Genomic DNA, 25,249 nt, shown 5'->3' on the forward strand with positions numbered 1-25,249 from the left:
TCACGCAGCGTCGGACGTCACACCGCGACGCGCGGCTCGGGCCGGTCCCGCCCCGCCATGGCCGGAGCTGCGGGTGCGTCCCGGGGCCGCGGGTGCCGCGCCCGGCTCCGCTCGGCCCGGCACGGCTCGGGGGGCGGCGCGGCGCGGCGCCGGGGCGGGGCGGCGCGGTTCGGGGGCCGGGCTCGGCGCGCCGCCGCCTGACCTTGAGGGCGGGCCCGGGAGGCGCCGCGCGGCTTCCGCTCCCCGTAACTCCGCGTCCGCTCTGCCCGCAGGTCCTCGTCCGTCCGGCAGCGCGGGAGCCGCCCGCCGTCCGCTGCGCCGCCGCGCCTTCGCCGAGGCCTTCCCGCGGGGCGAGGAATCCGCACCGGCCGCCGCCTGACGGGACATGCGGTGAGGAGCGCGGGGAGCCGCTGGGCGCGGGGCTGCGGCTGCGGGCGGGACGGGGCGGCGGAGCGAGACCGGAGAACGGCGGGAGGCCGGCCGGGAGTTCCGAGGGGGCGGGAGGGGGAGCTGCGATGGCTGCCGTGGGACGACGGGAGGATCGGGGGAACCTCGCTGCTCTCCGCGGCTTTCCGAAAGGAGGCTGTGGTGAGCTGGGGCTCTGCCTCTGCTGCGGGTAACGGCGACGGGACGAGAGAGGGGTGCTGCACAGAGAGACTGTGGGTGTCCCGAACGTCCCGGAGGCGTTCAAGGCCGGGTTGTATGGGGCCCTGGGCAGCCTGGGCTGCTATAAAATGTGGAGGCTGATGGGGAGTTGGAGCTTCATGGTCCTTGGGGTCCCTTCCAACCCAACCGTTCTGTGATTCTGTGGCATCAAGTTTCATCAGGGGAAGCTCAAGTGGGGAATTGGGAAAAACTTCTCCGAAAGACGGTCAGACACTGGGACAGAATGTGCAGGGAGTGGTGGGGTCAGCGTCTGTGCAGCTGTCCCAGAGCCGTGGAGGTGCAGCACTGATGAGCACAGCTTGGTGGGCACGGCAGGGGTGGGCTGGTCTCGTTCAGTGTCTTGATCAGGTAGCAGGAGGAAGGGATAGAGTGCACCCTAACAAGTTTCCTGTAATACGAAGCTGGGAGGAGTGGCTGGCACACCAAGGGGACATGCTGTGCTGCCTTCCTGTGAGATCTGGGCAGGTTGGAGAGTGGAAAAGAGGAACTTTCAACAACTCTTCAACAAGAACAAGTGTGGGGTCCTACACCTGGGTGAGGATTACCATGTGCACCAGGACAGGTTGCGGGCTGTCTGGGGTGCATTAAAAGAGCATGGCCAGCAGATCGAGGTAGGTGATCCTAACTCTCTTGTCTGTAATGGTGAGGCCACATTTAAAATAGTGTGTCCAGTTCTGGGTTCACCAGTTCAAAAAAGACAGGGATCTCCTAGAAGGGTCTGACAGTGCTACAGAGAGGATAAAGGACCTGGAGAATATCGTGTGTGAGGAAAGGCTGAGTAACCCAGGGCTGTTCAGCCTGAGGGGTTCTGGTAAACATTTGTAGATATCTGAAGGGAGGTGGGAGACAAATGGATGAGGTGCATAGCAGTAGAAAAGGCCTAAGATGTAGATTTATTTTTTTTTTTCAGTGGTGTGATAGAACAAAGGGCAATGGGCAGAAAGTGGAATGCAGGAGGAACTTCTTTACTGTGAGAGTGATGAAGCAGTGGAGCAGGCTGTTCAGAGAGGTGGTGAAGTCTCCTTCTCTGGAGATATTCAAACCTGCCTGGATGCTTTCCTGGGTGGCCTGCTGTAGGAAACCTGCTTCAGCAGGGGAGCTGGACTTGATATTCTGAGGCCTCTTCTAGTCTCTGTGATCTTACAGGTCTTCTCCATTTAAAAATTAAAATATTATTTCTGTTCTTTTTCAACATAAATGACTGTGATTCTGTGAAAAGGCAGTATCAGATAAAAAATTGTTGCTTTCTTTTCTTTCCCCCGTGCCTTTTTGAGCCAGTGAGCTGCAGGGTAGGTGGGCTGCTGTCCTGCAGAAGGGCCACGTGTGCGTGTCAGCGGTGTGGGGGTTGAGTGGGGGCACACAGTCAGAAAAGACTGCATGTGTCGCCACACTCAGACGGGGGAGGGAATATTCTGCATGGAAACAGAATGGTGCAGCAGCTCTGGGGGTCTGTGTAGAGGCAGTACAATAGACCCAAACCTCTTGCTTTCTTTTTAAGAGCTGATACTCTGATATTGGCTTGTAACAAAGTGGGTTCTGCGCTGTATCATCAGTAGGTGGTGTGTGCTTGCAGGCTGTCTGCAGACAGCGTTCTGCCCCCAGCACTGCTGGGCAGACTCACAGCGCCTGACACCTACTGCTCCCCAGCTCTGAACCATACAGCTCATCTTTGGGGGTGTCACTGCACCGTGCATTGTTCTGCATCCAACAGCTCCACCAGAGGGGCCGTAAAAGCCAACCAAACATCTCTCTTACTAGCTTATTTGTGGGGGAAAATTGATGTCCTGGGCACAGGCTTCTGTATGCTCAGTGTAACGGTGGTGTTCTGGTGACCCTTCCAAACTGTGAGCTAAGCTCTCATGTCCCACTGTTCCCCTTCCAGTGGAGGAATGACTGAGACCAGAGTACCTGCAGGTGTGGCCGCTTCGGTGTGTGCAGATAGAACTGCTGTCATCCAGAAGGTGCTCTGAGCTGGTGTGTATATGGCATGGTGCATGAGCCACCTAAACTGAATTCTTTCTCTGTCGTGAGCTTTCTTATCAACACAGACGCTGCATTTTTCATCCAGAGGGTGGTGAGGCACTGGAACAGGCTGCCCAAGGACGCTGTGGATGCCCCATCCCTGGAGGCATTCAAGGCCAGGCTGGATGTGGCTCTGGGCAGCCTGGGCTGCTGGTTGGTGACCCTGCACGCAGCAGGGGGTTGGAACCAGATTATCTTTGAGATCCTTTGTAACTCAGGCCGTTCTAGGATTTTTGTAAAGGACACGTGTCAGACTGTAAAGCATTACATAGTGTGTGCAGGAGAAAAGTAAATCCATAGAGAAGTATGCAGCTCACTTTCAGATGAAAATGCACGTGATCAAAGTAAAGCATCATGCAACTTTGAGCAGTCCAGTTTGCCTCCACAGTGCTGAAGATAAATAGTTTCATGTTTGTACAGGCTTCTGTAGTGAGAGAAGTGGCAGCTCTTGCCTAGTTGGAGGACTGGCTCCTGGTATGGTTTTAAGGCCTCTGAAATTGTATGCTCTTTGCTGCCAGGGGCTGCCAGCACTTTGTAACTGCTGAATCAGCAATCCCCGTTTAAATGATGTTCACATATTGCCTGCTAAGGGTCACTCTGAAGCTTCTCCGCTCAGTGTAGAGAGGCGTTTGCTGTTCTAGGGTCCCTCAGAGCTGCCGTAGCTTGAGGCCTTCTCTGCAGGTGATGAAAATCAAGCAGGGGTTACAGGTGCATCTTCCTCTGCAGATAAACCTGCAGGTTAACTACTTGGGCCTGCTAGAAATGTTCCAAGCTGTGTTAGAAGTTGCCTGTCCCTTAAATTAATCCTATGATTGCGGATCAAACTATATAGAAATACTGTGTGTGTTGGTGGGTTTGTTTGTTTTTCCCTTTGACTCTCTTCTGCCTCCACGCTCAGTGCTGTGTTTTTGCTGTTAACAGGCTGAAAGCAGAGCATTTGCTATCTGAATTCCTTGGTGTGCCGTGTGGGAAGTCGAATGGGTGAGCTTCCCACTGTCAGCTGTAATGTAGCACAGAAGAGATTCATATGTCATTTTGTTTCCCTCTTTGTTTCTGTATCAAATAGAAAACACCAGGAGGAAAACCTGTGCTTATGAGACCCCTGCAGAAAAGGGTGTAACATCTGAAAGATCTGGCACTGACTGTTCTTCGGATTTTAAGGGCTATTCTCAGATGTGCAGTGCTGGGTGCCAGTGTGAGAGAAAGAAGCTGGGCCATCTGCAGCTCTGCTCACGTTCATTCTTCTCTGTTTTTTGATGTAGGAAAAGAGGACTGAGGTATACAGCAGTAAGAAAAACAGTATGATGGGTTCAGAAGGCTTTTCCCCAGGAAGTTCAGAGGAAGATCCAAGCAGTGACGTTACGGCTACCTCTAGCAAACATTACCTGTGTGGTTACTGTGCGGCCTTCACAAACATAGCAGTTACTTTTCCCATCCAGAAGGTCCTCTTTCGACAGCAGCTGTATGGTCTGAAAACAAAGGATGCAATACATCAGCTGCAGAAAGATGGAATTCGAAATCTCTACCGTGGCATCCTCCCACCCTTAATGCAGAAGACGACCACGCTGGCTCTCATGTTCGGCTTGTATGAGGATTTCTCCTCCTTGCTCCACAGCCACACGACTGCTCCTGAGCTCCTGACACGCAGCATGGCAGCAGTGCTTGCAGGGACCACAGAAGCTGTGCTTACTCCTTTTGAGCGAGTGCAGACTTTGCTTCAGGACTACAAACACCACGATAAGTTCACAAACACATACCAGGCTTTCAAGGTACTGAAAGTCTACGGGATGAAAGAGTACTATCGGGGATTGGTGCCTATTCTGCTCCGCAATGGGCCCAGTAACGTACTCTTCTTTGGCCTCAGAGGACCTATCAAACAATGTCTGCCTGAAGCAACTTCTTACAGCACTCATTTGGTCAATGACTTCATTTGTGGAGGGCTGCTGGGTGCCATGCTGGGATTCTTGTTCTTCCCGATGAATGTTGTAAAAGCTCGCATGCAAGCTCAGATCGGTGGTGAATTTCAGTCCTTCTCGACAGTTTTTGTGAAGATCTGGCTGGAGCGTGACAGAAAATTGATCAATCTTTTCAGAGGAGCCCATCTGAATTACCATCGTTCAGTCCTGTCCTGGGGCATAATCAATGCAACTTATGAGTTCTTGCTAAAGCTGTTATGAAAAACTCTTATTTTCTTCGTCCCTTCTATTCATTTGTTTTTTTTGCCATATTTGATGATGCTTGATCCCTGGGAGCAGTGCCTGCATGGTGTGAAGGGCATTTAGTCTCGGCCTTCACTGCACATGGGGTGAATGGTGATACATCCAAACCTTGGTGCAATTACGAGTAGCTTCTTAAATTATTTATTTGCTGGCAGGTGGACTTACCCATAATGAAACTACTAGACAAATAGATAAAAACAAAACCAAAAAACCACAGACTCATCTGTCAGTCCAGTGGCTAATTCAGTATCACTCCCAGAAGTTCCTAACACTCCGTGACCGAGTGCACTCCACTGTGTACCTTGTAGAACATGAAAGTCAGGGGGAGGCTGATGGAAATTCATTCCCTTGTTTGATGAACTTCAGAATGCTGACGTAAGGTTACGTTCTCAGATAGAGGTAGGCTCCTGAGTGCTCACCGTTGCTCGTGGCCAAATGGACATCAACTCCAGAGGAGGATGACAGAGTTCCTGAGTTCTGTGCTTAAACAAAGCCTATGCCAAGTCTCCTGCTGGCCTCTTGGATGCTCGGCTTCAGGCAGAACGTTTCATTCGGCAGCATAAAAGCAGGTACTGAATGTTGCCTTCGGTGTCACCTGACTCAGATCTCTGTGCACGTATGTACGCACACGGTTTAATGTGGAAAGGGAAAAGGGGAAGGAGAGAGGCAGCAAATATGAGAAAGCTTTAAAGTGCCCTTCCGTGTTATAATCCTTCTACTTGTAAATGCGGAGCTTGTTCTGCTTTTTTTTCTTTTTTTTACTACTTCTTTTTCTATTATTCTACAGCCGTGAGGCCAGAAAGAAGATGTCTCTTTTTGTAATGCTTATTATAAGATAGTTCATTTTCCTGTATTTTCCTGTTGTGAAAGTAGTTCTCAGGCAGCTCTTTTCTACAGAGGTATCTTGTCTTTTGCAGATCGCTTGTGTTTCATCAGAGCTGTGACATAACTGATCACAACAAGACTTTTTACAGGAAAGCTGGAGCTCTGTCTCCTTGATGTGTACGTTTAACAGTTCTGTGAGACAGAATTGTACTGTAGCACTACCAGGATTAAATTCCTGGGTAATACCCACTGGGGTGAAGTCTGCGATTGTAGTACCAGGAGGCAGACAGAGATGACCTTTGGAATGATGCAGCACTTGGAGAAGCACTGATGGACTTCTGTGGGCAAGTGCAGAGAAAGATGTACAGAAATGGGTGTTCTGTGTCCTACAGATGTGGGTGGTGGGAGATGCGAGGCTGGAGGCCTTGGAGAAAGGAGCAGGAGGGGGATAGGCATAGCCAGACCAGGAGAGGATCTTAATGAAAAACACTTGGCTGTCCTGGGAACTTTATGTCATTATGTTATATTTAAAAACAGGCGGAAAAAAAAAAAAAATTAAAACAAAACAACCTCACCACCTATTCTGAAAGATGGGGATAAACTTTTACCAAGTTACTCTTTTCGTAAGCTTTGTAGTGCTGGTTATCTTTTGTTTGCTGAACTGTCACAAAATACTTGCTCTAATCAGTGTGTCATGATTATGATCCTAATGAGGTCCCTAGCTTCACAGCCCAAAAGGGCCCAGCACAAATGAGCATTGCTATATCTGAATGTTGTGGTTATTTGCATTGAAATAAAATGTTTATTGAATGTTTGTTACTGTCAGAATCTGATTTTTACCGGTGTAATGGTTGTGACTTTACTTAATTTTTTACTCCTTGATGGAGTAAAAAAAGTGGATTCTTTTTTTCCTGTGGAAGACATAATTGGAAGAGTTTACAGTTGGACCTAAGCTGTCACCAATGGATGGTGTTCATTACAGTTGGGAAAGTAACAGTTGCAATCCTTATCTGTTGCTGCCTGCTTGTGCAGAAGTTAGATGGAGAAGAGTGTATGTATGTCATGATAGAGCATTGTTCCTTTCCATTGTTTTCCTTTGTAACTACAGTTAGTTTTACAGCACAGTGACAGTAATTGTTTAACAAATTACAGATCTTTTACTTGTTAAAGAACAGACTGGTATGGAGTAAAGAGGGAGAGCTTTGTCACAGCACAGGCTACACACACTGAAGGTGATGTGGGAAACATAGTGCACCGAGCAGGCTGTGTTGCCATCCTGGCAGACAGCACAGAGCCAGCTGTGTTGCTTCAGCTACTTCAGGCTGGGTTCAAGGCTGTTTTCCACTGTTACTTAAATGATTACAACCAGGACTAACTATGCCACGCTGAGATTCAGGAATAGAAATGGTATGTGACTTAAAGGCTGCTTCTGGAGGCCAGGAGAGCTCATCTCCAACCATCACCAGCTGTCAGCGATTCCACGTGCAGTTAATTAGGGCGGCTGGAACTAGATGATCTCTTCAGGTCCTTTCCAACCCATACTGCTCTGAATCTATGAAACTGCTTGGGCTGTGAGGTCCCATCCAACTCAAGCCATTCTGTGTAATTACCAACTATAATTGTTGCAGCTGCACCCAGGCATGGCTTTCTAGGCTCTTGGAAGGAGACGTTCCATCCTACACCTGTGCTCAAGCTAAACCAACACCAGAGGGAACACACAGATGCAGAAGTGTGGCTCCTTCCCCCTCAGTTCCAGTGAATAGGCAAGAAGCAGTGAGTGTTACAGAACACAGGTCAGTGTAAGACAAATACATTAGAGTTTAATTTGCTGAGTTATTAAATGTTTAATTTATTATGCAAGCAGGGAAAACGTTCCACAAATAGTAAGTTACTGTACGGCTGTAAGTACAATATATTCAGAGCAGTTCTGATACTTTTATATTGTATGAAAAAGCTACACTTCATACTATGAAATCTCAGGTATTTCAAAATATTTACATGCACAATTTGTTCTAGTATTAAAAACTTTACGCTTAAACGAAGATACCTAGTGCATAAGAAAATGCACCATTGACCAAGATCAGGAAATTAGAAGTTTCTTTCTTTTGCAGAACAAAAATATTAGGGTTCTCAACCTTCTTTTACTCCTACTTCTTAGAATCTTGTAAACTAGAATTCTTAAAAGCTTTCAAGAGGGCAAGTTATGGAGCAGTAGGTCCATGTTTCGTGGTGTTGGGACCTGCTGCACATCAGTGTTGCCCAAATTAACAACAATAGCAACAACAACAACAACAAAAAAAAAACACAAAAAACTTGATGTTTACATTCCAATTCTGGTGGTAGGCAAATTGTCCTTACCAAGTCTCAAAGAGTGCAAACAGATGTGTGTCAGTATCACTGTGCTTTATCCCCAGTAATTCTGATGGAGGTTATGTTTTTCCCTGAACTACCCCTGTTGGACCGACGACGCCCAGTGGATGCAGATATACTGAAATACACACACAGGAAAAGTACACAGACATGGGTGTCGTTTCGTAGTCCCGTTAAAGGTTTCTTTTTCCTTTCCTACAAATGCGTAACAGAGCTACAACGATGCAAAGACTAACCTCCCATGGAACAGGTGGGAAATGCATTTACTCCTACAACAGACAGTCACTGGACTATTACAAAAGGAGAGCTACCTTCAGACACTGGTTTGGTTCCATACGCACTGCTGTGAGCTGACAGTGCCACACAGAGACCTCGATGACGCAGCCTATCTGCTTCTGCTGAGCAGCTGTACTGTGAATGAGGGAATTACTTCACTGTGGAAATCAATAAATACGAAACCATGCATTTAAAAGACGTATCTGCATGCTTTACAATCAAGGAGCTCCATCCTGATCAGAAAAACTGCAAAATCTATCAAGCCTTGTAACGCTTGGGAGGTCAAAGGTAAACACGTTTGAAGCCACTGCTGTACTTTGCTCTTAGTGCAGACTTTAATACATCAAATAAAACAATTTCCTATATTTGAGACAGGCAGGTTTATGTAGCTGGGACCCTCAGAATTTTAAGGGTGCAAGGCTAGGGATTTGTCTTTTTCAACATGGTAACTTTTTTTGGCTAATTAGAGAGAATCGAAAAGCTCAGCAACAGATTTCTTCACAGTGTAATGATTCAGACTGAATACCATTCCTTCCACCGAGATGAAACAGCAAAGAATCCCAGTCATAAATCATTTAATGGTGTTTCTACAAGTGCTTTCTGAAACTCACAGGTGAAATATGTTAGATTTGACTGAAAACTTCCAAGTACCACTGAAAAAGATAGTCAAATAACTGCAATCTCCCAGTTCTCGCTAAAACTTACCACAAATAAATGGGAAGTTAGTTATGCCAGAGTTCAGCTGCACACACAAACAGCATCCTTCTGGAGAACTGTGCTCCTCACACACAGCTCCAAAAGCATTCTAAAGTGACAGCTGTTTGAAACCAAGGCTGATGCTCTGCTCTGGAAAACAAGGCATGTCCTCATCTGCCACTTCATCCGTGCTCTTCTGAGCTCAAGGCAGCAGTCTCAGCAACAAGGGAGTAGCCCAGGAGGTCTGAAAATGTTCTAATGCTTTGCTGTCTGAGAAGACTACGGGCTGCTGCACATCAGGTTAAGGGTACTCTCCTCCTCCAGCTGAGATGAGAATTTGATGGGAGTTGTCAGTAGCGTACATTAAGTTATTTGAAGGCAGTCCTTCAGCAGCCCAGCCTTTAGAGCTACTGAAAACCCAATGCAGGAGGTAACTAACCATCCTCAGATTATCAAACACCCATTACTGAAGAGTTTTTTTCTGGCTCTTTTTTTTTTTAAACAAAAATTCACCTAAAATTTAAAGTTGTAGCACACAGCCTTAAGGATCACCCAGCCCCAGCACCACGCTGTGGGCAGGGACGCTTCCCACAGGAGCAGGCTGCCCCGAGGACCTCCAGAGATGGGGCCTCCGGAGTGTGTTTGAGCAGCCCGTGCCAGCCCATGGGGACGTCCCATCCCCACCCTTTGCCTGTGATGAACCTAAGGGTTAAAACTTGGCATTCATACTTAGTGTGCCAATGTTCACCCTTAAATCACATTTCATATTTTATGATTACCCCAGTTAAATCCACACAGATCTTACTTTAGACAGGAATGGTTCTAATCCACATCCAAACTGACTAGACTTGTGAATACTTATCTAGTTGTACTACAAACACTCCCAAGGTGAACTCCTGCTATAACATGAGGTGCAGAGCAGTCAGAAGACCTAATGGCCTTAAGCAAAAATTCTGCACTGCTCATTCTCCAACACAGGATGAAGGTTTATGTAACTGATGTGGAAAGCTTCCCACAAAAGAAATCCTACTGGCTGAGGACTAAAAGTTGCCAGTTAATCATACACACTGTAAGAAACATTCCCTAAGGTTCATGTGCAGCGGATGCAACAGAAGAGTTTTACCTATTCAGCTCCTGTTGCCCTACTCTAGGCATTTCTGATTCACTTCTGAGGAAAAAATGCAGCCGTGTCTTAATCCATACAACCATACAATCCTTATGTTTGGAAAAGACCACTAAGATCCCAAGCCCAGCCCACCCCTGCCATGCACACTGACCGTGTTCCTTAGTGCCACAGCTCCTGCACACCCCCAGGGATGGTGACCCCAACCATCCCCCAGGTGACCTCCCTGGGCCATTGCCTGTTCCAACACTCAACCACTCTTCTGGAGAAGTTGTTTTTCCTTACACCCAACTCGAACCTCCCCTGGTGCATCCTGGGGCTGTCACCTAATTGCTGTTACCTGGGAGCCTCTTCCTTCTACCAATAACTCCAGATACGTAATTAAGGAAAAGCAGTCTACAAAGATTTTTTTTAGTACAGCAAAACATTACAGAAAGCTGACTGACTTTCTAGCCAACCACACAAAAAAAAAAAAAACCCAACAAATTAATGCAAAACAATTTCTGTGTTTTTGTGCCAACTAATCTAGCACACACAAAACCTGCTCAATATTTAACGATCACTGTATGGCAGCTTCAGCAAGGGAGAGGTCCTCTGGAACAGAGAGGTGCTGCACCAGGGAAGCCTGGGTGAGTTGTGGCTGAGCTCCTACCTGCATCCCATCTATGTTTCTTGCAGACAGCCCACTTCAAGTCATGCTGAAGAAAATTACCAGCAAGTACTACAGTACAAAACCAAACAGAACGATGACTTGATGGCACAGGGTCAGAAGCAGCTGAGGTTTGCCTATAAGGCTGAAAACACAACGCATGGAGCCTGACTTGCAGATGCAGTATGAGAACACATACAGTGCTGCACCAGGAACTCACATCATTATTACGTAACCGAGACCACATAAACTATGATCTCATCTGGATTTACGGGATTTCCAAAAGAACACACTTCAACTAAGCTGAAGTAGTTAGAACACAAACATTTGAAGGTCCTGCTGATGTACAATGCGCCTAGAACTTTGGCTGATACAAAGAAACGCGTCCGCTAAGGCACCCCGAGGCAATCTGACAGTGGGTTGGAGAGAACTTTGTTGTCAGTACCACATCATTGTGAGAATACAGGGAACGGATTTCTTTCAAGGGACCAGCTTCTTTGGGCAAGCAGTCAACGAGTTCGCTGCAGTGTGCGTCAAACCCCAGCAAGCGGATCCCAAAGCCGTGTGGGGATGAAATCATCCGGCCGTCAGGACTGAAGCAAAGCTCTTTGATGTAACCCCGGCCAACGTTGGCTTCTTCAATGCAGTGAGTCAATCGCAGGGAGCAGCGAGGCGAGACTGGGCGCACGGGGGCACCTTCCTGGAACTCGTAGACACAAGTCCACTGAAGGGAGAGAGAGAGAGAGAAAGGAACACGGAAAGACAGTAAAGCACTGCAAACGCACGTTCACCTCAGCTGCATTTAAGCACCTGACAGAGCAGTGACCAACACTCCTGCTTATCTACTCCTCCACAAGCACTTACTACGAGACGCTGAGAACCGGGCAGGCTGTTTGGCATCTTCTTGTCACAGAGTCATAGAGTGGTTTGGGTTGGAAGGGACCTTAAAGATCACCCAGTTCCAACCCCCTGCTGCAGGCAGGGACACCTCCCTCTAAACCAGGTTGTTCACTGCCCCATCCAGCCCAGCTCTGAATGCCTCCAGGGATGGGGCATCCACAGCATCACTGGGCAACCTGTGCCAGTTCTTCCCTTTGAACAATTTACGTAAAGCAGATGTTCAGCATCAAAACTTCTTCTGTTTTAGTGTCAAAATACAATCTTTTTCACCTGGAAAGAACAAAGCCTGCTCCTCCTGACAAGAGTTTGCTCTAATGTAGTAGAACATTCCAATGAAATCTATAAAAAAGCAGAATTCAGCCCTGTGCAATTTAGAATGGCCTTTTGACATGTTATGCCCCTGACTGCAAAAGGAGGAAAGTCTTGAAACAAGACAGAAATAGCTTTATAAGAAACGCTATTATCAGACCTATATCCTTGTTACCTGTGAGGCAAGCGGGGATTTTAATGCTTAATCTGATTATTTAATCTCAAACCAAATGCAAAATCCACTCCATTTACCAACTAAATTCACACCGCGTCTGAATCTGAATTCTCCACAGCAAGACAGAAGATCTGTTCTTTGTTTTGTTCACTGTCCTCTCTTGAAGTAAAGACAAAGGGAACAATGCAAATTAATATTAACAAAGAAGAGTAAGGCAGACTCTGGGACTCCAGCATGTTTTAACTGGGTCAATCAATTGCATTGTCAGAAAATTCTACAACGCACAGTGGTTTGATGGTGAGTTTACTGAATCAGTACTGAAATTTCAAACAAGTCTCCTATGCTTCCAACTCAGTCCTCTACACCCCTGTAGGCTGCTAGTACAAAGTGAGGCTTCTTTCCAAAATAAGATAAATAAATAAAAAATTCACGTCATCTATCAGATTGACTGAACTTCTTACGCACGTGTTTAATAGGTATTTAAAGAATTATTTGTAATTTTGAAAAAGTACATATATAAAATCTGCATCTTGGCAGGCTAAACAGGAGATCTGCAGAACTATTGAATAATAATACTGAAATAAACTTCGGAGAAATAGATGATGACGAGATGACTGCCCAGTGGAATCTCAAGTACTGGGAGACCACAATGAGGTGTGCAATTTAATTCCTCCTTGCAGACAAAAATGGCAGCCAGTGGCATTCGCCAATGCTTGCTGAAAGTTTATGGAGAGCAGAAAGTGGATGTGAGCACAGCGAGGCACGGGGTGGTGCATTTCAGCAGAGGCAACAGTGGGTCACCTCTGCCCATGCAGATGTGTACAACGGAGGCATGCAGGCTCTTGCTCATTGCTGGCAAAAAACACACAGCTAATCATGGTGACTCTGATGAAAAATAGTGTTTTGCAGCTGAAAATTTGCTCTATGAAATTGTGCTTTGAGTAGCTGCTGTGGTTCCCATGAAGGTAAATAGGGGGCATTACTTTTGTGGTACCCAGAGCTCATCAGCCAGCTACTCCAGGGACATAAAGTCTATGATAAATGTTAAAAACATTTTGCAGTCTCCATGATGCAGCCTCATGTGACTCTACCCAAAAAAGCAAGGACAGGTAGCAGTCCTCCAGCTTATCCATGCCTCCTCTTATCTCGAATGCAGGCACTTGGTAGAAAAAAAAAAAAAAAAACTTCTTGGACTGTCCAGGAGGCAAAGGGTCCCTCAGTGCCCCTCTGCATGCAGTCACCTGTAACTGACACCATCTGCACAATTTTGGTGGATCTCCTGCTCTGCTGCACAACATGCCCACACCACAGTTTTTAAGAGGAAAGTTGAGATCACTTCTTAAAAAATTACATTAAATATCACTGTTGTTAATAGGGTTCAAACCTACAGTGTGGGAGTTTTAAGCAAATGCAAAATATGCTCTAGAAGTTTTTCATAGGCACTAGAAAGCATTTGTCAGCACAGCAGATCTTTAACCGGGTGACATTGATGGTTATGCATTTAAATAATTCAAAGGAGCTTCTCTGCTCTACTTAGACTATGCCCACCACTGTACAACTGTGTAATCTTCTGTTTTTTTCCAAGTTCTTTTCTCCTACATTTTGGCAGGTACATATTTTTAAGTCATACACTTGAGAGGCCATGAATTGTTTGAAAGCATTTAACCAAGCTGTACACTATAAAAAGTATTCCATTAAAGCTTGGCAAAAGGAATAAAGGACACAGAGTCTTGTACAAGAACTCTTCAAAGCAGAAAAATATTTCATAATCCTGGTTTGAAAACTATTAATCTCTGCCTACAATTGAACTTCTTTATTCAAACGCAAGTTTATGCCAAAGTCAGGTTTTTCCATACAGTTGTACAGCTGATACAGCTTACTCACAAGTATCTGCTCAAAACCTTTTGTTTTACCTCCTGGTCATCTGTATTACTTGAGCACCGAAGAAGGGTAGCCCACCCTTTCGGATGTAGCTGTAGGGATGTAATGCAGTTGCCTCGGTCTCTCTCACCAGGAACTTCTGGTGTTAAGACCTCCAAACTATTTCTAGGTGATCCACCTAGGAAGGGAAGTCAACTGTGAGTCTAAAGGAACTCTGTACGTTCATAGAATCATAGAATCACCAAGGTTGGAAAAGACCCACAAGATCACCCAGTCCAACCATCCACCCATCAACAAACATTTTCCACTAATCCATGTCCCTCAACGCAACATCCAAACGTTCCTTCAACACCTCCAGGGTCTGTGACTCCACCACCTCCCTGGGCAGCCCATTCCAGTGCCTAAACATTGTTTCACCTCTTGCTTCAGTCTATTGTTGAAATGAGGTGAAGGGCACGTCAGCCTTGTCTGACTGCTGGCAAAGACTGCAGCTTTATGAAATGCAGATGAAGGAGAGATTATACTCATAACTGAAGTTAATACCAGTGTGCTCAGCTCTGAGTCCTACTAGCTCCCTTTTTGAAATTTACCTTCCAGGATCTGTGTTAAATCATCCCATGCTGTGAAGTTAGGGCTAACTTCCACACAAATACATCATTTAAAGAAAATCCTGAACGCCCTCTTTTCTAAGAGCTACCAGTTTTCAAACTTGTAAAATGGCCTCTTCAAATTCTGCTAAGCCTGCTCAGCTGTGCATATCTTGCCTCCTTCCCCATGCCTGCCATAAAGAGATTTTCACAGGTAACTCCTGCCTTGGGGTCCAGATAAGCTCTCTTCTTTCATACATGTTCGAACAACTCACAACCATAAGTAACTGAAGTTACATACTTCCATGTTCTACGTGTAAACGATCTGAAGGGTGCCCCTAAATCATTATTAGGGTTGGAAAGGGCTGTTCCAGAAAGTAGTGGAGACCTAACCCTGGACGTTCAGATTGAGACTGGCACAAGGACAGGTTTAGAAAAGGGCTCAGCAGCAGGCTGACAGCTGGACTTGATGTTCTTCACAGCCTGGACAATTAAAGTTATAAGAAAGTTTAAAATAAATGTAAGTGCTGCACTAACCAATTTTACAGAACAAAGTAGCTTCCTTGTACTAGTTTATGCAACAAATCAATCCGGAAAAACTCAGGATGTCCCATCAGCGGAAAATCCTACAAAGACAGAAAAAACACTGATTTCGTAAGAAATGCGCGTCCACCATCTCTTCTGTTTGACAGGTAACTTCAGTTTCTGAAGACATCAACTGATGCAAAATTTCCTCTCATACAAAAAGGTTGCTTTATGAAAACATCTCTGCCTAAACAAATGGCTTAATCCTCATTTCATTCGTCTTTTGAGGAAATGCAATTTTTTGTTCATTTGAAATAGTGAATGAGTACAATTAAGTACCATTCAGCGGTTAAAAACTTTCGAAAATATTTTGAAAGACTATCCTATGATAGAAAGTACTCTAAATAATTTAAAACGAAAACATCCTTTATCGGACAAATGTTTCTTTTTGCACTACTTCATCCTAAATTCCATGCATTTATGACGTCAAATCTAGATTATAGACTGTAAAGCTTCCTTTTTGCCTTCTGTTTAATTCTATCATTCCAAACTTGGAAATTTCCCCAGAACTAAGCATTTACTTAAATTCAAACAATTTTTCATTAAATGCACCTTCCCTCATTTGTGAATCGACAAACAAAGTCATAAAACTTCATGTTTCCATTTAGTGCTCTCTATACCCAATTAATCAGAAACACTAAACCATCCCAACCAACTCAGCTTTTACCAACAAAACACTCGCAGCATTACATCCGCCATCCTTTACAATTTCCTCTACTCTTCCCTTATAGCTCCAATGCAGAACGAAATGACACAAAACTGAGCTAACAGTACAAAAACCTTACTCTAAAACAGTTTCACTTACTTGCTTTATTTATTTATTTTTTTTTGAATTAACAACTTTGTGTTTCAGAAAGCATTCAAGTGATATAAAAGTCATCTTTCACTTTTACCTGTTACTATCTCTTTACTCAAAGACTTTCAACTTCAGAGAGAGTATAGCTTTTAAATTTCAGTCAAAAGCACCTTCATTTCAAACACATAGCACGAATTATTGAAAAATTAATTATCTGATAATAATCAACCTGAACCCTAAGCAGGGTTCCAGATCCAATCATAACAACTCAATTCATATTCTTCCACATCACGAGTAAGATTTTAAATCTAACAGACAGCTCCATGCACAAAAAAAGACTCTCTGCAAAAAGTGAATTTCTAAATACAGCGTTCTAGTCAAAAATAAGGAGCACTGACATTTAGATTAGCAATTAAATATTATCCGTTTCCAGGTCTTGCAGTCAAAACATCATGATACAAACTGAGGAAGACTACCAAAGTCATCAGACCAACTGTAGTTTACAGTTTTTTTTGATTGATTCCAATTTCTGCACAAAAAAAAACCATAAGTGGTTATCACATTTGAAGTAGGTCAAAACTTTGAATTCTCTTGAAAATCATCAACCTCCATTGGCAATTTTCATGTCCGGACCAACCTTAGTTCTTACAGTAATGGAAAAAAAGTATCCATGTGTAGTTGGATCATAATCCCTTCTCTCAGTACTCTTAACGTGCTTGGCTAACTTGGCTCACACCTTGATATTACTCGATAGATCACGCTAGATCTCTTTCCAAGGTGAAAACCAGTTCACACCCTTTCTTTAATAGGGAAATTTCCAGCCTCCACTTTGGCCAATTACTAGGAATCTTGTCAGAGGAAAACATTCCTGATTTTTATCGGACACACTTTTTTGATTCCATTGCTTACCAGTAGTTAGGAAGAGTTCCTCCTCACCTAGGACCCTTCTTTCATCCAGATGTACAAGTCGCTTTATGCAATGCCACTTGGCAATGTCTAATCAATGACTAGTCCAGATCGAGACATCATTCTAAGCATATCCCACTTTGGCTATAAAACATCACTACAAATGGGAGTCTGTTAACACATTAACAATTTGCTACATAGCACAACAAGCTGATACCCATCACTACAGTTGAAGGTTAAGCTCTGCCCTGTAAAATACTAGCCTCCAGAAACTAGATTGCCAACTCAATCAACCAAGTTAGACCAGCAGATTACGTGAACTAATCAAGTCAATGTCCACTAGACAGTTATGCAGAAAGCCATGGAACAGGAGAGTTCCCTCTTCTAAAAATCTGCACTCAGGAATGAGTCTATAGACGACCCCAAGACATCAAGCTAGCCCCTAAGAACAGTTAACACCACCTCACTTTGCCTAACATCCTGGTGCTAAACGTCCACCACAACAGGCAGTCAGGAACATCGTCACTGTTTATTTTCAAAGTTTGCTAGCACATCAGCTAAACGGAGCGACAGAATACAGGCAGATATTTACATCAGAAAGCATCAGAACTACTCAGTGTACAATCAGTGCACTAGGTACATACTCATTAACAAAGCCTTTTCAGACATTGTGTAACCTCACGCAGCGCAGTACGCTTCCTGCAGTTGGCCTCCATCACCAGAGACTACGAACAATTACGCCATTGACTAAGGATATGACAACCTTTCAAAGCCTACTTCAACACATTGTAAGTTACAGATAGCACAAGCCGCAACTGGCAACCTCCTTAAAATTTAATAATCGCCTCACTTCAAAATCCATGCGACAGACTGATCCTTGCTATGCCCATGACTAGTACCGCAGCCCCAGAGCACTCACCTGAGGGGAACTAACAAACCGGAAGACGTCTCCAGCCCAAGCGAAAGCCCAGCCGCAAAGGCGACACCATGTGCTACTATCTGAAGCGCTCTGTCTCAGGTGTAGACACACCCAGGAGTTGAACGTCCGGCCAGGGTCGCACGAAAGTACGCACATCGCATCAGGCGCGCAATTTGCACGGCCACTGCAGCGTTACAACCCCTGGATCGCACTATCCCTTACGCAGGCGATCACTCTCCCTGCAGCTAGGTGTCCCAGCGCAGACTGAAATTCTTGTAAGATCCTGATTTCACAACAGCAGGCAGAGCACAGCACTCACCACAGGGCTTGTGACAGAAGCTGGTTATCATTTTCAAAAGTGGCCTCTCTGAGCTGCACAGGGAGCCGGGGTCATCACCCCAGTGTGCTGGTGAATGAATCAAAAATGAACCTAATACTCTGTTTTTCAATTCATTTCTTGTCTGGATCAGATGATCTCCAGACACCCTTTCCAACTTATCTGTGATACGACTACAACTTTGTGCAGACTGCTGAGACAAACCACGCTCCTGCCCTGAATATGCTGGAACACTGGTCCTAATGTTTTACATGGGGTGTTTAACAGTTCTTTTCTGAGAGAACTAATTGACTTGATTAACTGTCCTACGTTCTTCTTTTCCTTATCGTGTGGTTTACACTACATACAGTACTGCTATGTTGGATATTACGAGATTAAAACCTAAACACAGCCATTATTTGCTTATTTCCCAAGAATCTTAACACAATTTCAGTCCTTCTTTGTACATCTGTTGCTTTAGAGCTCATCTGGCTTCACAAAGCCTTGGAACACTGCTCACTGCCAACTGCAGAGCCTGGGGAATGAGCCGTGTAAGCCTCCTGCATCCCATAACTTTATGGAGACTGCTGCAGGTGGTAGATAAACAAAGAAGAGGCTTTTGCTCCTATTTTCCTTTACCCACAGTACAATATACAATTGTGTATTTGAATCTAAAGATATGCAATTGTGTTTCTCAAATTAAAAAAGCAGGTATATATGTCAAAAATACTGTTTAGAATGAGAACTTCAGATCACCTTTGGAAATAACTGCAGACGTGACACAAGCTACCCAAATTTCCTGACTCCTTCACTGCAGATGTGCATTAGAGAATAAATTCTGAATTGCAATACAAATGTAACATTCTGCTAAGATGCTGCAGGAATCAGAAGCATAGTGCTTAGTATTACACAAGATATTTGCAAAGTACTGATGCATCAAAGAGTAGTTCTGCTCTACTCTGATGCAGGAATGAATGTGTATCCCACATACAGTGCTCCAAGCACACCAAACATTCTGCATTTCGTGGGTCTGGAGATCTTGCTCACCTAACAGATAACAGGCTCGTCACAATGTCATATAAGAAGATGAGAAAGTGGAAATGAACTTGGGTCACACTAGCAGGATTAATGCATTTACCAGATTAAGGTCTTAATACAATCAGGTGGTATTTCTTTATCCTGACCATCCTGACTCCAGATAAAGTTGAACATATGCTATCACCCCAAATCAAGATAGCATATAAGGCTGCCTTAACACCTGACATAAAAACTATCACACAAAAGTGTTCCAGAAGTTCCCTGCAGCCCACAGAGGATCGCACAGGAACAGATCCTGAGCTGGAGCTGCAGCTCACAGAGCAGAGCCTGTGGTCCAGCAGAGATCTGGGGGAGCTGCTGCCTGCAGCAGAACTGTGCCAGAGCAGTCCACCTCTGAGAGATGGAGCTGTGGAATCAGTCTGTACTGGAGAAGCATTCGGAGGGCTGCAGCTCCTGGGAAGCCCCTGCAGGATCAGTTTGGGAAGGACAGCAAAGGATTAGGGGCAGAGTGACAACAGAGAAGCAGCACAGACGAAGCTGACCACAGCCACATTCCTCATTCCCTTGCCCTGCTTGAGGAGTAGACAGAAGACAATGGATACAGAGAGAAGGTGGTTTTAGTTTGCCTTTAGTTCTCATTGCTCTAGTTTGTTATTAACTGCCAATAAACATATCCTCCTTGTGCTGAACCTATTTTGTCCATGACAGTAATTGGTGAGCAAGCTCACCCCCCCTTATCTCAGCCCACAAACTATTCATCTTATTTCTCCCCTTGTTCTACTGTTGAGGTGGAGTGAGAGCAGCTGTGTGATGCGGGGCTACTACCAGTGTTAAACCACAACAGCAGCATGCCTGTTCAATGCCAAGTAACAAGGAAAAAGCAAAAAAACAAACAAAAAACAGCAGCTTTTAAGAAAAGAGTGAAATGAACTACGTCTCTTCACTGTTCAAATCCACCATTTCCTTTGGTCTTGAAAGCTGCATGCAGCCTTGTTTTATACACCACAAATAGGTTTCAGAAGAAATGGAAAAGACATAGGGAGTTACAAATAGTTTGGAATGAAAAAGTATACAAATCGTTTCAATTGATGAAGTCTTAACAGAAGGTGCATATGATTCAGGCATACAAAACCAACTGCCAGAGAGAAAGTATATGGAGATTAATGGTACACTGTCTCTGGTGTTTAAAAAACAAAAACAAGCAGAAAACAGAGGGCCTCAGTCTACCAAGTCTTCAAAACCTTCTCAAATATAACCAGAAGAACACTTCTGGAATTCTGACATGAAAAGGGCAACAACTATACTTAAATCAGCTCAAAAATTGACCAAATCCACGTACAAAACAGATCTACTTCATGTGATTATATGCACATCCTCAGCACAGGAAAGGGTGATGGAAGAGCATCAGTACATACTTCCCTGTTCTGACGTGTACGAAGGCATCTGGCACAGGGTGCCCCTTAATATCATTTATAGGGTTGGAAAGGGCTGTCCAGAAAGTAGTGGAGACCCTAACCCTGGCGACGTTTCAGATGTGAGGACCTGGCACTAAGAGACAGGTTAGAGAAGGGGCTCAGCAGTCAGGCTGACAGCTGGACTTGATGATTCTTCCAGCCTGGACAATTCAACAGTTATAAGGAAAGTTAAAATGAATATATGTAGTGCTGCACTAACCAAGTTTTACAGAACAAAGTGAGCTTCCTTGTAGCTAAGTTTATGACAACAAATGCAGACATCCAGGAAAACACAGGATGCCAATATTCTACAAAGACAGAAAAAAAAGCTGCATTTTCGTAAGAGAAAAGCGCGTTCTCACCATCTCTTCTGTTTGTGCCAGGTAACTTCAGCTTTTCTGACAGACATGCAACTGATGCAAAATTTCAGTCTCTATTAAAAAAGATGGCTGCTTTATGAAAAACATCTCTGTGCCTAAACAACATGTGAAGGCATTAATTCCTCACATTTCATTCGGCTCTTTGCAGGAGGGAAATGCTCAGAATGTTTTTTGTTCACTTTGAGAAGTAGAGTGAATGAGGCAGCAATGTCATTCACGAGGTTATAAAACTGTCTCGAGAACAAATTCATGTGTGAAAGACTATCCTCAGATAAAGAGGAAGTAAAAATAACAGAATTAAAAAGGAAAAACATCACATGACAGACGGACAGATAATTCAGACTCCTGTGTTTGCTGCTTCCTACTTCATCCTGAGAAACATCCATGTGATTTATGACGTAAATGCTGAGATTCACTCAGACTGCAGAAGCCATTTCACTTTTCTGGCTCTTCTATGTTGTAATTGTACTTAAAGCATCCAAACTTTGGAAATTTCCACACAACTAAGGCAATTACTCTTACAATTCAAAATACCAATTTTTTCATACAAGCACCTTCTCTCGCTACAGTTTGGAATCTGCACTCCAAACAGAAGTCATACACTACTTGCTATGTTTTCAGTGTTTAGTGCTCTCCATACGCCAATTAAGTCAGACAGCAGTACTGCAACACCCTTCTCCCACCACGAACTGCAGCTTTTCCACCAACAATAACACCTGGCAGCATTACATACCGCCATCGCTGCTTTCAGATTTCTCCTCCTTCCCTTCCCAGCCTTATGCAGCCTCCAATGCAGAAGGAAAACGACACAAAACTGCAGCCTAACAGCTACAAAAAACCACTCTACCCAAAGCAGTGCAAACTTACTATGCTCTTATTATTATTTATTATTATTTATTCTGTAAATTACAGAAGCTTCTGTGATTCTACCAGAAAAGCATCTACAGTAAGAGAAAAACGGTATCTTTTCCACCTTTTCACCAACCTGATATTATTTACACAATCTTCATGAGCTTCAGAGAGAGTTTTGATGTGCTTTGAAGATATTGGGTCAAAAAGCAGCACTTCAGTCTGTTCACAAGCAACAGTAAGCACAGACCTGCAGGGGAGAACAAAACATTAACATTTGCATCTGATGAATGAATACAACATCTGCACACGCTCAGCAAGCTTCCAGATTCCAGATTCATGGAAACATAACTTCAACATTACTCAGCTTGGCTTCTCTTCACATCACAGGAGTATTGTGAGGGATCACAATCAGACACGATACTAATGCACAAAAAAAAGGGAGCTCTCTGACAAAAAGTGTTTTCTAAATACAGCAGTGCTGTTACTGGTCAAAAACAAGAGGAAGGCACTGGCACCAGTCTAGATGTAGCATCAGATCATCAAGAAGTTCATAGTGAGTTCCGAGGTCCCAGACAGGCACCAGAAACATCATAGAATCACAGAACTGTAGGGGTTGGAAGGTACCTCTAGAGATCATCGAGACCAACTGTCATGGTTTTATGGGTTTTTTTTTGTTTTGGTTCTCAGTATTCTGCATCAAAACAAACCCTGCCAAAGCAGGTTCCCTACACCAGGTCGCACAGGTAGGCGTCCAGGCGAGACTTGAATATCTCCAGAGAAGGAGACTCCACAACCTCCCTGGGCAGCCTGTTCCAGTGCTCCGTCACCTCACCGTGAAGAAGTTCTTACGCACATTCGTGCGAAACTTCCTGTGCTGCAGCTGATGGCCGTTTCCCCTCGTCCTGTCTCCACGTACCACTGAAAAGAGACTGGCCTCACCACTATGGCCGCCACACCTCAGGTATTTATAAACCTGGATCAGGTCCCCTCTCAGTCGTCTTTTCTCAAGGCTGAACAGACCCAGTTCACTCAGCCTTTCTTCATAGGGGAGATGCTCCAGGCCCTTCGCCATCTTTGTGGCCCTCCGCTGGACTCTTTCCAAGAGATCCCTGTCTTTTTTGTACTGGGGAGCCCAGAACTGGACACAGTACTCCAGATGAGGCCTTACCAGGGCAGAGTAGAGGGGGAGGATCACCTCCCTCGACCTGCTGGACACGCTCTTCTTAATGCACCCCAGAATGCCATTGGCCTTTTTGGCCACGAGGGCACACTGCTGGCTCATGGCCAACCTGTCGTCCACCAGGATGCCCAGGTCCCTCTCTGCAGAGCTCCTCTCCAGCAGCTCATCCCCCAGCCTGTATTGGTGCTATCAAAAACATCAGCCATTCACAGTTCGGGCAGGCTGTCTAGTCTGTCCTACAGCACCAATATTTATTTGCTCTATATGCACTGAAAAAGTCTGATACACCATCACTACAGTGATGGTTAAGCCTGCCCTGCTAAAATAGTGAAGGCAACCTCCAGGAAAGCTAAGATGGTCCCCCAACAGTGCAACAACTCAGACTGTTATGACTCATGGGGCAGATCTCACTGGTGCCACACAAACAGCTCACAGGTACAATCCTGGTCCTCAGCTCAGAGCACTGCTTTGTAGTGTCAGTAAAAGCACAAGCAGGGAACAGGAAGGCAGCTCTGCTCACTGCAGTCAGCTCTGCTGAGGAAGGCTACAAAGAAATCCCAAGTGACCAAAGGTCAGAGAAGGTCTGCAACTGCTCTACAACTGCTGAGTTAAATCGAACCACCACAAAACCATACAAGGTCTGAGTTGTTCCACCTGACCTTAAGGTAACCAAGGTTCAACACCAGCCTGCTATCTTGTGCCTAACATCACCTGTGGCCTGCTGAGAACGTGCCAGCCAGCCAACAAAAGGCCGAGTCAAGGGAGACATCCCCGTGCCACTGCTGGGCTTATTTTCAGACAAGATCTGTGGCTCAGTCCACAGTGCAGCCTCACAAACAGCGGGCGCACAGAGAATAGCAAGAAGGCAGAACTACTTCTCACATCAGAAACTTGCATGAAAAATGACGTTAAGCTACAGTAGAGGTAACAGATTTCAGGTGCGACCGAGGACACCACTGAGCTCAATGTGAGACAGAAAGCCTTTCTGCCAAGGAAGACCACTGTGAAACCGCTCCGCACGGCAGGCTGCAGTTACACAGACTTTCCTGAACAGAGCTTTTGGGCTGCCGCGCCTCTCCCATCCCCCGCAGCGCCAGAGAAACCTTACAGAATCACATAACGGCCAGGGTTGGAAGGGACCTCAAGGATGATGAAACTACAACCTCCTTGCCGCATGCAGGACCACCAACCTCCACATTTCAGAGCAGCCCAGGCTGCCCAGGGCCCCATCCAACCCGGCCTTGAACACCTCCAAGGATGGACGGGGCATCCACAGCCTCTCTGGGCAGCTGTTCCAGCACCTCACCACTCTCACAGCAAACAACTTCCCCCTGACAGCCAACTGAAATCTGCCCTCCCTCAACTTCAAACCATTCCCCTTGTCCTGCTGTTATCTCCCCTTTCCAAGAGCTGACTCCCCTCCTGTCTGTAGGCTCCCTTTAGGTCCTGCAGGCTGCACTGAGGTCACCCCGCAGCTTCTTTCCCCCAGGCTGAACAAGCCCAGCTCCCTCAGCCTGTCTCTGTAGGGGAGGAGCTGCAGCCCCCCGAAACCTGGACCAGGACAGCTCCGTTCCAGAGCCGCCCCGAAAGCCGGCAGAGGAGCTGCCCCAGCCAAAGGCCGCGCCGCAAGGCGAGACGCGGAACGCCGGGCCCGGCGGCGATCGGGGAGTGGGGCGCGGCCCGTACCCGTCCGGAGAGTACTCGAGGTTGAAGACGGCGCCGTGCGTGCGGGTGCTGAGGTACACGGAGTCGGCGGGCTGGATGGAGCCGTACAGCCCGGTCATGGCGCGGAAGCTGTCCCGCGCCGGGTCCACGGCGGCGCTGCGGCCCAGGCAGCGCCCGCGCAGCCAGCCGAACAGACCGCCACCATCCGGCGCCGTCCGCGGGGGGGCGGCGGCGGGCGGCCGCATGCCGTTGCCGGGCTCCGGGGCCGCCGTGCCGGCGCGGGACCCCGCTTGGGCGGCCTCCGCACTCATCTCGCGCCCGGGCCGGGCACCGCCGGGCCGCGCCTCCCTCCGCCCTCCGCGCCTGCGCCGCGCCCCCTTCCGGGCCGCTGTGCCCCCTGCCGGCCGCAGCGCGCACCGCACGTGGGCCGAGAGAAGTGAAACGAGGCTCGCGGCCGCCG

The 25,249-nt window shown here is 46.0% G+C and overlaps 2 protein-coding genes across 5 annotated transcripts; one reads left to right on the forward strand and one right to left on the reverse strand.

Moving 5' to 3' along the window:
• Nucleotides 1-268: 268 nt before the first annotated feature.
• SLC25A51 (solute carrier family 25 member 51) lies at nucleotides 269-6,546 on the forward strand. 4 transcript variants are annotated; one of them, XM_085212531.1, is made up of 3 exons: nucleotides 269-390; nucleotides 2,549-2,640; nucleotides 3,951-6,546. In XM_085212531.1, the coding sequence occupies exon 3, from the start codon at nucleotides 3,990-3,992 to the stop codon at nucleotides 4,863-4,865; it is 876 nt and encodes a 291-aa protein (XP_085068657.1). In that variant the 5' UTR covers nucleotides 269-390; nucleotides 2,549-2,640; nucleotides 3,951-3,989; the 3' UTR covers nucleotides 4,866-6,546. The 4 variants fall into 4 exon arrangements, 3 of the variants coding, with proteins under 3 accessions (XP_085068657.1, XP_085068660.1, XP_085068658.1); XR_014880276.1 differs by lacking the exon at nucleotides 2,549-2,640 and having other exon boundaries at nucleotides 279-390; nucleotides 3,951-5,476; nucleotides 5,825-6,546; XM_085212534.1 differs by lacking the exon at nucleotides 2,549-2,640 and having other exon boundaries at nucleotides 273-390.
• A 1,005-nt stretch (nucleotides 6,547-7,551) lies between these two features.
• On the reverse strand, nucleotides 7,552-25,233 carry DCAF10 (DDB1 and CUL4 associated factor 10). The gene is made up of 4 exons (XM_085214116.1): nucleotides 24,811-25,233; nucleotides 22,002-22,191; nucleotides 14,144-14,299; nucleotides 7,552-11,570 (listed from the first exon to the last, which is right to left on the reverse strand). The coding sequence occupies exons 1-4, from the start codon at nucleotides 25,098-25,100 to the stop codon at nucleotides 11,202-11,204; spliced, it is 1,005 nt and encodes a 334-aa protein (XP_085070242.1). The 5' UTR covers nucleotides 25,101-25,233; the 3' UTR covers nucleotides 7,552-11,201.
• Nucleotides 25,234-25,249: the final 16 nt, after the last annotated feature.

The sequence above is a fragment of the Meleagris gallopavo genome, chromosome Z (genome assembly GCF_905368555.1).
Source record: "Meleagris gallopavo chromosome Z, MGAL_WU_HG_1.1, whole genome shotgun sequence".
Lineage (NCBI taxonomy): Eukaryota > Metazoa > Chordata > Aves > Galliformes > Phasianidae > Meleagris > Meleagris gallopavo.